This window comes from Aotus nancymaae, unplaced genomic scaffold, assembly GCF_030222135.1.
Source record: "Aotus nancymaae isolate 86718 unplaced genomic scaffold, 86718_ANA_hifiasm-v0.15.2.pri h1tg000014l, whole genome shotgun sequence".
In the NCBI taxonomy this organism is placed as follows: Eukaryota; Metazoa; Chordata; class Mammalia; order Primates; family Aotidae; genus Aotus; species Aotus nancymaae.
This window is the reverse complement of record NW_026988425.1, coordinates 121,468,218-121,480,460: the sequence shown is the minus strand read 5'-3', so window position 1 is coordinate 121,480,460 and position 12,243 is coordinate 121,468,218. Positions and strand designations below refer to the sequence as shown.

Below are 12,243 nucleotides of genomic sequence, written 5' to 3'. Positions count from 1 at the left end.
ATTAAGGTCATTTTCTATCATACAATGGTCTAGGACACCTAATTTCTGAGAAACAACTGAAATTTTCATTGCTGCTGGAATTTGGCATTGTTCTGTCTAGCCTGTACAGTAAGCATTCATTATAAAATGCTTCATAATGAAGATTTTTGAGGAAGTGGGGTTAGGTGCATGCATCCGTTTGAATGCTATTTCTACCAGAAGAGAACATGTCTTTTGTATTCTGTAGTATTCAAAAGCACCTAGTTTTTTTGTGTGTTTTTTTTGTTGTTGTTTTTAATAGGAGCTCAGTATTTATATATGAGTAAACGCCAGGAAACATATTAGATATTTAAAGTGGCTAGAACTGCTGAGTAGCTGGTGAAGAAGATTTAATTGATATTCCCTCTGCCTGGAATGCTATTCACATGGCAGCCTCCTCCTGTCATTCATGTCTCAGCTCAAATGCCACCTCCTCAGAGGGTCCGTCCCTAACTCCCCTAATTAGTGTCTCCTCAGTAAATTCATCTTGCCTTCTTGCTTTAATTCTTCATGGTAGCTTCTACTCTCTAAACCTGTTTGTGTGCTTGTGTATTATTTATCTGCTAGAATGTAGGAATCCCTGGAGTCCAGAATAGCTGGCTTCTAATAAACAGTCATGGAAGGGATGAATAAATGAATAGGCGAGGAGCTCACATTGTGTTTATAAATCTGTAGCTGGTCTTTCCAATATTTATTTATCCACTATACCCAGTTAAATATTTTCTTTCCCTTATTTCTAATGCTTTTTCTTCTTCTACCACTAAAGCACAAAATTTAGTTTGACCATCTGCTCTTCCTACCAAGACCAATATGGGAAGTTGAAAAGGGCAGAACAGTGATTCTCCCTTTTGCTTGCTCATGATTTTCCATCACTCCTGCCCTCAGAAATGATTGACAAAGGTGCTTCTGGGGAAGGCAGTACTTATACTAAGACGTGCTCTAAGAAAAACAGCCCTTTTTCAAACCCTTTTCTGATTTTTTTCTGACTATAAAAGTAATAAGAAAATCCACATTTTCTCATTTTAGAAAACATGGATAATATATTTAAAAAATAAGAATCACCCACAGTTTTACCACACAACATATATTGTTAATGTTTTGCTCCATTTTCTTACAGTTCTATGCATTGTTTTTCCAAAATTTGAATTATCATACATTATATTATAAAGACTTTCCCATGTCATTAAAACTGTAAAAGTCTTCAAAAACACAATTTTAATGATTACTTAATATTCTACAATGTGGTCATACCTTAATTTAACCATTCTTCTGTAGTTGGGCATTTAACTTATTTACAGCTTTGTCACTATCAATAATTCTATCATCCTTCATCAGAAAATTCTAGGCAGGATTTCAAGAATTGGAATTTACTAGGTCAGAGTTAATTCATTTTGTAGAGATGGAGTCGTACTGTGTTGCCCAGGTTAGAGTAAAGTGACTGTTCACAGATACAGTCATTATGTTCTACAACCTTAAACTACAGGGCTCAAGTGATCCTCCTGCCTCAGCCTTTCAAACAGTTGGAATACAGATATGTACCACCACATCGAGCTATTTACAAAATTTTTAAGGTTCTTTATGCACATTGCAAAATTGCTTACTAATTCCTGTTTCCCTACCAGCATTAAGAATTTCTAAATTTTAAAAAATCTTAATTTGAAGAAAAATAATGATCAAATTTAATGACCTAAACACCCCTTTTTTTAAAAAAAGAAAAATATAGGCTGGGCGTGGTGGCTCATGCCTTTAATCCCAGCACTTTGGGAGGCTAAGGCAGGTGGATCATGAGGTCAAGAGTTCAAGACCAGCCTGGCCAAGATGGTGAAACCCTATCTCTACTAAAAATAGAAAAATTAGCTGGGTGTGGTGGCAAGTGCCTATAATGCCAGCTATTCAGGAGGCTGAGGCAGAGAATTGCTTGAACCCGGGAGGCAGAGGTTGCAGTCTGAGATCACACCACTGCATTCCAGCCTGGGCAGCAGAGTGAGACTCCATCTCAAAAAAAAAAAAGAAAAGAAAAATATAGGCTGGGCACAGTGACTCACACCTGTAATCTCAGCACTTTGGGAGGCTGAGGTGGGTGGATCGTGAGGTCAGCAGATCGAGACCATTCTGGCCAACATCATGAAACCCCATCTCTACTAAAATACAAAAAATTTGCTGAGTGTGGTGGCACGCACCTGTAGAGCCAGCTACTCGGGAGGCTGAGACAGGAGAATCTCTTAAACCTGGGAGGCAGAGGTTGCAGTGAGCCAAGATTGCACCACTGCACTCCTGCCTGGCAACAGAGCAAGACTCTGTCTCAAAAAAAAAAAAAAAAGGAGAAATATTCATATTTTGAAGTAGGCAATTCATAGTCATGATAGAAAGTTCACAAGGTACTAACAATATACAATGAAAGTGTCTCTCTCTCTCTCTGTCCTCTGCTCTCCATCCCTATGCCCCCTCAATGGTACCCACTGTCAAGGTTCTTGTGTGTGATTCCAAAGATAATGGATGCATTGATAAATATAGACATCTTTTTTTTCTCCACACAAAAGGCAACGTTATTATAACCCCTTTCTGCATTTAGCATTTTTTCACTTAATTTATGGAAGAGCTTGCTACATTAGTGTATATAAAAATGTCTCATTATTTTTAAGGGCTTTATAATATTTCATCACTTAGATATGCAATAATTTATCCAACCAGACCCCTATTTCTGGGCATTTACATTATATTCAATCATATGCAAAAGAATACGTATTCTATGATTGAACAGAGCCTAATACATATATGTACATTATATATCTGTAGGACATTATTTTACATATGTACAATTATATATTTGTAGGACAAATACTGAAAGTAAAATTTCTGGGTCAAAGAGGTCTGTGCAAACACCACTTTTTATTTTTTCATTTATTCATTCATATAGAATTTCTTACAGAAATTAAGAGTAATGTTCAGGAACTTCTATAGAAAGGTGAGAGAATAATTTTATATTTGTCAAATCTTTATAATAGAAATTTGAGGTTTATTTCATTTCATTTTCTTTTCCTTTTTCTAGTAATTAATTTTCATTGTCCTTTTCAAAAGTATCTGTTCCTGATTTACTGGACATTTTCAAAACCAACCCTTCACTATAAATAGCTTCAGAAGCACTGATGTAGACAGCTCCAGCTAGAAGGGAAAGATTCTTTTCCAGAGAATTGAATGAAAAGATGTATATTGAATGAAAAGATGTATGTTGAAGTCCCTCCCCCTGTTTTCTAAGCCAGTGAAGCGTAATTGGGTCCATTTATCATGTCACATTTATTGGATACATCAAGATCTTTTTCTCCACCATATAGATGATATCACCATGGTCATTTGCCCTGGAATTGCCAATCACAGCGAGAAGCAATACATCCGCACTTTTGTTGACTATGCCCAGAAGAATGGCTATCGGTGTGCCGTGCTGAACCACCTGGGTGCCCTGCCCAACATTGAACTGACCTCGCCACGCATGTTCACCTATGGTAAGCATGGCTCGGTGGAGTCCTCCCTTTTTCTGCAAGTGTGCTGCTACTTCTGCTTCTACCTTGTTTTTTTAAGTTTTAAACCTATGCCCATCTGCAAGAGATGGTAGATCACACAGTTATATCGACAGCCAACTTGTAGTAGGCATTGATGATGCCATACCTCACACCAGCCTTTGAGGTAGGCACTGTAACCGCCCTATCTCAGAGGCAGAAACCGAAGCTCACAAGGGAATGTCTTGCCCAAAGTCCCCTAGCTAGTAAGAGTCACAGCAGGGCTGGGAGCCGGGTAGATTAGGTAGCAGAGCTCATGCCCTTCAGGACTGTGCTATTCTGAAGCTCATTCCTCGGGACTCTTATGACTGGCAGGCAAGGGTGTGATGAGGCCTGTGAATGTCAGTGGGAAGGGAACCTGGCACGGTAGCAACTCATTGGATTTTAGGTTCCTAGGGGACAGAAACCAGATCTCATATTTAGACAAATGCTTCTTGATTTGAATTAAAATTGTGTATTAATGGGGCCAGGTATGGTGGCTCATGCCTGTAGTCCCTTCTCTAGTAATTAATTTTTATTGTGTTTTTCAAAAGTATCTGTTCATGACTTACTGGACATTTTCAAAACCAACCCTTCACCATAAATAGTGCACTTTGGGAGGCTAAGGCAGGTGGATCACTTGAGGCTAGGAGTTCGAGACAAGCCTGTCCATGATGGCAAAACCCTGTCTCTTACTAAAAATACAAAAATTAGCTGGCACATGCCTGTAATCCCAGCTATTCAGGAGGCTGAGGCACAAGGATCACTTGAACCCAGGAGGCAGAGGTCACACCACTACACTCCAGCCTGGGCAACAGAGTGAGACTGTGTCTCAAAAAAAAAAAAAATTCTGTGTTAGCTAAGTTCTGGCTTCTGGACTGCTCATTCTTGATTCTTATTAGCTCTCTGTTTAGATTATATATGCATACATAAATAATAAACACATAAAATATGCATCTGTATATGCACAAATGTTTGGGATATTATAAGCAAATAAATTGTAATATGTTTTAATGGGAAATAACCAAAAATTATATCTATCATCTCACCATAACTATAATTTTCTATTTCTTCAAACTACCCTTTTGTCTTTATCAATGTGTACATAGTTTTTATTTATTGCAGTCATGATTTTTTAAAATAACTTTATATTCACCAACATAAAGATGTTTAATCTTTTGAAGAGCCACATTGCTGTTACTACTCTGTTATAGTTTATTTAACCATTTATCTTTGTAGGACATATGGGTTATTTAAAGTTTTTTGTATTTTAAATAACAACACTATAAATACTATATCTTGTACATAGAATTATTTTTTCTTAATGACCTTGGAGTAAATTCCCAGTAGAACTGTGGAGTCAACACTTTTTAATGCATCTTTGTACATCTTGTCAGATTGACCTCCAGCGAGGTCATTCCAGTTACATTGCCATTGGTAATGTGCAATGGCGCCGTCTCCGTAAGGGCAGGAAAGGGAAGGTCACAGACATGGAAGCATGAACAGGTACACCTGCTTTGTGCCAAGCAGGATGCCAGGTGCTCTGAGTTCATTTCCTCTTCTGTATTCACACCCACAACTGAAGATACCCATTTTATAGACTGCGTTCTGTTCAGCAGTTTGTGAAAATACAGGTGAATATCCAGATTTACAGATAACACAGGCACATGGGGAATAGTGAGTACATGGAAGACAGAATTGGACCCAAAAGTCAGATATAGGCCGAGTCAAACACAAAGGAAACAGTGGGGAATAATGATAAGGTCTTGTATTTGGATATTTGGATCGTCTATACAAGTAGAAGATGGAGAGGCATGGCTTGGCTGCTGGGCCAGGATGGAGATTTGGGAGCATTAACAGTACAGTGTGCCAACAATAATACAAGAAACACCAGTGAGAATACTTAATGTACACCAGACACAGTGCTAATGTCACATGTAGTAGGCACAATCTCTTATCTCCACAGCAACCCGTGGGACAGTAAAATTCTGATGAAAAAACTGAGGCACAGAGATGTGAAGTGATTTGGGCAGGGCATAGAGCCAGTAAGGAGAATAGCCAAGGAGCTTGAATCTGGCTGCCAGAATCATCTCAGAGATAGCAGAGTAGCTGGGTCTTTATGGTCTAGGCCTCTCAGCCCCAGAGTGCTATACTGTGGGGCTGTAGACCAAAGAGACCAGATTGGAAGGCATTACTACACCTGGTCAGGGGAGTCCAGCAGCCGAAGCAGCAGCAAGGAGTAGGCTAAGTGCAGCCCATGCTCACAGAGAGTACCCAGGTCAGGAGACAGGCTCTGGATCCGATACCCTAGCCCTGCCACTGACTCTGTGTGGCCTCGAGCAGTTTCTTAAACTCAGTTGCAGATTCTTCAGCTGTAGTAAGGTGGAGCTACAATTAAATGTGGGTTACTGAGGATTTGGCAAGCAGTTGATTAACATATAGTAAACATTATATGTTAGGTTCATTCTTTTTGGTTTTTTTTTTGAGGCAGGGTCTCACTCTGTCACCCAGGAGGGAGCGAAGTGGAGCAGTTGTGGCTCATTGCAGCCTCAACCTCCCAGATTCAAGCGATCCTTCTGCCTCATGTTTTAATTTTTTGTAGAGACAAGGTCTCACTATGTTGTCCAGGCTGGTCTTGAACTCCTTGAGCTCAAGCAGTCTACCCATCTTGCCCTCCCAAAGTGCTGGGATTACAGACCTGAGCCATGGTGCCAGCCAGGTTTATTCTTATTCAAATACTTGAAGGTGTATTAATGTTGGTGAGAGATTAGCCATGCTCTTTGTGACCCAGATAAGTAAGATATGTTCCTCAGGGAAGAATATCATTAAAGAATTACAATACAAGGCTGGGCGCAGTGGCTCACACCTATAATCCCAGCACTTGGGGAGGCCAAGGCAAGCAGATTACCTGAGGTCAGGAGTTGGAGAATTAGCCAGGTGTGGTGGCAGGCACCTGTAATCCCAGCTACTTGGGAAGCTGAGGCAGGAGAATCACTTGAACCCAGGAGGCAGAGGATGCAGTGAGCCAAGATATCACCACTGCACTTCAGCCTGGACGACAGAAGGAGACTCTGTCTCAAAAAAAAAAAAAAAAATTACAATGCCGTGTGATGAGTGGACTAATAGTGCGGGCACATTAGTGTAATGTGCTGCAGTGGAATGGAGAAACCTGCCTGGCACTGTGGGCGAGGAGTCAAGCTGTGGGAGGAAGAATTCTCCTAGGAAAGGCATTTGAGCTGGGTCCTCAGAGATGAGCTCCTAAATAGAGGCACTCGTAAACAGTTGGAGTTACAGACAGAGGGGAGTGGGTTATGGGAGGGCAACCCATGTGGAAGAGCAGCGTGCACCACTGCCTTAAGAGCACTATATGTTTGGAGCACGAAAAACCCTTGAGATGAGGCAAATCCATCAGCGGAGAGCTTCAGGCCCCCAATTTTGAAAATTAACTATTTCCTTTAGTTTGTGGATAGTGTTGTTACATTTTATTTCATCAGAATTTTAGAAGTAAATTTCTATAGTTTGTTATACTTTAGAAATTTTCTAGAAAGACAGGTGACCTAGAAAAAAATGGGTGTTTTCTTCTAGCCGTACTATTTGTTTTTTTGTGTGTATTCGTACACCTTTTACCTGTTGATAGTTTCTTTTGGCTATTGAAGATAAGATCAAATAAATATGACCTTAAAAAAGATCAGAAATCCAGAATTTGGATGCTTTGTTGAAATGTAAAAATTAAAACATCTTTGATAGCTCCACAGAACCTAGATAGAGAAAGCAGTAGTGTTTCGTTAGGTGCTATTGATGTGATTTTAGTTTAAAACAATGTTTCTAACAAATGTTTTCCTGAGCTGGTGAAAAAAGAGCAATCCTTCACCAAAGGTATCCTAACACATTAGAGCAAAGGCCATGTTTGTTACCTTTGACTGGTAAATTGAGGCAGGTCAACAGTTTATATGCTAGGACTGAAAAGCCTTTATCATAATCATGTCTTTATGTAAGTGTGTTAGTTGTTGACATGTGGGCTTTCTGTACTTTAGTACAGAGATCTTTGTCAACTTTTGTTCCTATACCCAGTACTGTTCTCAATTTTTAATTATTGTTGCCTTGCAATATGGCCTGATATCTCATGGTACTAACCCTGACTCATGGCTTCTTCAGACTATGCTCTTGTCTCCCTGCCTGTGTTTTTCATCTGAGCCACAGATTATTGTGTCAAGTTCTATGTTGAGTTTTTGTGTTAGTCAAGATGGACTAGATTATACTGTGGAAACAAACAACTTGAATCGCAGTGGTTTAAAACAATTATTTCTGTCCACACTATGCATCCCTTATGGCTTAACTGGGGGACCTCTGTGCCTCCATCGTGATGGTCCTCGCTCAAGGAACCAGGCCCATGGAGCGGGTACCCGCTGGAACATTGCAGAGAGTGGGAAGAGTGTGGCTTTTGAAGCTCCTGCTCAGAAATGACAGAAGTCACTCCTGGTCACAATTTATTGATAAAGTACAGTACACAACCAAGCCTAACTTCAGTGGGGTCGGGGAGACGCATCCTTCCTAGGGATGCAAAGTAGTTATTGGTGGTGAATTCTCACACAGTTTATTACAGTTTCTGAAGGGGAACTTTAATTTATAAATTAATGTGGAAAGATTTATAATAATTTTCTCATCCAGGAGCATGGCCTTTTCCTTCAAGTCTTCCTTTATTTCTCCCTAAAAGAATTTCTAGTTCTCTTTGTGTAGGTCAGTTTATCAACATTAGAATTCCTGTGGGAGCTGTTGTTTTGTTTTGTTTTGTTTTGTTTGTTTTGTTTTGTTTTGTTTAAGACAGAGTCTCACTGTCGCCCAGGCTGGAGTATAGTGGCACGATCTCGGCTCACTGCAACCTCCGTCTTCTGGGTTCAGGGGATTCTTCTGCCTCAGCCTCCCAAGTAGCTATGACTACAGGCGCATGACACCACACTCAGCTAACTTTTTTGTATTTTTAGTACAGACGGGGTTTCACCATTTTGACCAGGCTGATCTCGAACTCCTGAGCTTGTGGTCTGCCCGCCTCAGCCTCCCAAAGTGCTGGAATTACAGGCATGAGCCACCGTGCCCAGCCAGGAGCTTTTAAAAGATACCAGTGCCAGTGGTTTAGCTCTCAGGGTGTCTAAGGTACAGCCAAGGTTTTCCAGAGCCACAGATATAGGTCTTATTCCTTATTTCTGCTTTAGTTTTATTTTTTGGTTTTTGCTTTTTTACTTCTTATTACAGACATTTCAAAATATACAGAACTAGGGAGAATAGTAGAATAAGGCCCAGTGTACCCTTTACCCAACCTCAACAATTATTCAATTCATGACCAATCTTGTTTCCTTTATAAACCACTGCTTTCTTCATCTGCTCTCAAATATTATCTTGTTTTGTTTTATTTTATTTTGGTTATTTATTTTAAGACAGCGTCTTACTCTGTTGCCCAGGCTGGAGGGCAATGGCGCGATCTCAGCTCACTGCAACCTCTGCCTCCAGGATTCAAGTGATTCTCCTGCCTTAACCTTCTAGCAGCTGGGATTATAGGCACCCGCCACCACACCCAGCTAATTTTTGTATTTTTAGTAGGGACGGGGTTTCACCATCTTGGCCAGGCTGGTCTCGAACTCCTGACCTCAGATGATCCACCCACCTTGGCCTCCCAAAGTGCTGGGATTATAGGCATGAGCCACTGCGCCCAGCCTCAAAGATTATTTTGAAACCAGCCCCAGACTACCTGTCTAGTTTCATCTGTGACTATTTCCAGTGTGTATCACTAAGATACACAAGCTCTTTGCAATCTGTCTTCATTTGTTAGGACTGCTTATCAACATACTACAATGGGGGTGGCTTATACAAGAGCAATTTATTTTCTCACAGTTCTGGAGGCTGGAAGTCCAAGATCAAGGTGTCAGCAGAGTTGATTTCTTCTGAGACCTCTCTTCTTGGCTTGTAAATGACTGTTTTCTTTGCTATGGATTCACACTACAGTCACCTGTGTCTCTGTCTGGTGTCTCTCTGTGTCCTAATCTCCTCTTCTTAAAAGGACATCAGACATCCTGAATTAGGGCCCACCCTAACAGCCACATTTTAGCTTAATTACATCTTTAAAAGCCTATCTCCAAATATAGTCAGATTCTGAGATACTAGGGGTTAGGACTTAAGCATATGAATCTTGGGGGAAACACCATTCAGCCCATAACATAACAGAAGCACAATGGCATCATCACAGCTGAAACACTTAAAACAGTATTCCTCAAGAGCAATTCAATTTCCCCCTTGTCTTCCTTCTTCTTTTCCTTTTTGATTCATTTGTTCAATTTAAAATCCAAGTCAGATCCATATATTGCAATTGGCTGATAAGTCTCTTATGCCACTTTTCAATCTCCTTCCCCGCATTTTTAATAGGTCCCCAACCAAGTAAGCCTCTTCCAGGTGGGGTGACTGAATGTGACATGATGAGGGGGGCTCTCTGGATCCCCAGGACATACTACACTTCACCATCAGGCCCCCTGTTCCCACCCTGAGTATATGGGAATTCCAGGCACTGAACTCCAGGGCCTGCTAATCCCAGGACTGCCCAAGTTCAGTTTGGAAGGCCCTTCTATGGTCTTCACTTGGCTTCTCCTTGTCATTCAGGTCTCAACCAAGATGTCACCTTCTCAGAGAACCCTTCCTTGATTCCTCTCCCCCATCTAATGTTGCCCTACTGCCACCCCAGTTGTTATCTAATGCCTCCTCCTTACTTTCTTCAGGGCACTTCAGATTTGAAATTAAGGATTTGTTTTCATAATCTGTGAAATTATTTGTTTATATGTCTGTTATCAGTTTCTGCATCCTGAAAGTTGACTCCGTGAGAGCAGGCAGTTTTTATGCTCCCTGCTGTAGCTCACCAGTGCCTAGAACCCTGCTTGGACCACAGAAAGCACTTACTCCATCAGTGTTTACTGAATGCCTACTGAGACGGGAAATGACAGCTTGTGGATGTAAGGGGATCCTTTACAAACAAGTACATCACAAACCAGTGTGCCCTATATGTGAGTCTTCCCTTAGGCAAACTGCCTCTCTTTTCAGCAGATGCCAGGCATTCAAGTCACTGCGAATACCCTTTGGGCTTTTTTGCAACTGTCATCTTGAACAGAAGAAAACTGAAGAGAGGATTAACATGAAACCCTATTTTCTTCTTTTCCTGTTATGCATCTGCCTCAGATCTCTCTGAGAAAACTATAAAGGATCTTTTCCCATTTATCAACCCAGCTCTGTTCCAAACCACATAAGCTTTGCTAATGTGATTAGAAATTATTGATCTGCCTTGCACAGAATTTCCTAAATGGATAATTTTGCATTCTTGTGACTTAGAACCCTTCGTGCTGCCTTTGAAAGATAAATTCATTAAGGAAAATCCTTCATGACAGCAGTTACCATTTATCTCACACTAATGAGTGCTAGGCATGTGCTGAGTTTTCATATTACTTCACTTGATCCTCACTGCCTCAGAGGTAGGTTTTAATTAGTATCCTCACTTCACAGGCTTAGGGAGGTTAAGTACCTTGCCTTAGGTCATGCGACTAGTGAGTGGCAGAACCAACCTTCAATCAGTGTGATTCTTAACCTCAACTCAATACCACCTCTGTGGTAGTGTTCATTTCCTATTTAGGATACTGTTCATTAGAATACAGAGGAGCAGGGGTAATGTTTGAGCATTTAAAAAGACTTTTCCTCCACTTTGGTGGTAGTGGTCATTACTGTTCTTACTGATAGTCAATTAGGTAGCATTTGCTGTATGCCAGGCACTGTTCTGAGTACTCTGTGGGATATTAAATCAGTTACCACCCTTTTACAGGTGAGGAAACTGAGGCCTGGCAAGGATGAATAACTTGCTCCAAATCACAGAGTTGATGAGTGGGCAACCCAGGCTTCAAACACAAGCAGTCTTGCAGTCTAGTCCTAGAGTCGGTGCTCCTGAACAACAGGCTCCATTGTCTCTCTGTGTAAGAGACTAAGGAGTGAGGAAATAGTTCCCAGTCAGATAGATTTTAGTTTAAGGCAAAAGACCATCCAGGAGTGTCTCAGAGCCACAGAATTGGGCCTGTGGGTTTGGTCCCTGATCTTTTGTTCATCCAGCATCCTCCAGACAATGATGGGGCCAGCCTCTGCGATGGGAATACAGGTGTGAATTTGAGTCCCTTCCTTCAGGAAGATTCCGGTCTATGAGGAATGCTCACCATCTAGTTGGGAGAGGAGGGTGCCCAGTCACAGTGAGTCTAAGTTTACTGGCTAGGGGTTTGTCTAACAGGAATATTTACCAACAGCAACCTTTTCACAGACAGGGACCAGATCTGCATTTTTAATTTTTGTATTATTGTGCCTTAATCTCCTCCATCTAGTGTATCACTTAGAGAGAGAGGGTCAGGAAAGGCCTGCATAGGAAGTGTCCAGCAGCTGGGGATTTCATGCCTGCTCAAGAAAGCTGAGAAAGGAAATTGAAGGAATTTAAGAAATTTGGCAATAAGACCCAGCACAGTGGCTCACACCTGTAATCCCAGCACTTTGGGAGGCCCAGACGGGCAGATCATTTGAGCCCAGGACTTCGAGACCAGCCTGGTGAAACCTGTCTCTACTAAAAACACAAAAAAACAGGCATGATGATGCATGCCTATAATCCCAGCTACTCTGGAGGTGAAGA

General features: G+C 41.2%; 1 protein-coding gene across 1 annotated transcript in view; it reads left to right on the top strand.

The window, feature by feature from the left end:
- ABHD2 (abhydrolase domain containing 2, acylglycerol lipase) overlaps nt 1-12,243 on the top strand; it is a 103,133-nt gene that overhangs the window by 58,590 nt on the left and 32,300 nt on the right. The window contains exon 5 of the mRNA XM_012463878.2: nt 3,351-3,518. Within this exon, the coding sequence (XP_012319301.1) occupies nt 3,351-3,518 (168 nt within the window). The remainder of the gene's footprint in view (nt 1-3,350; nt 3,519-12,243) is intronic.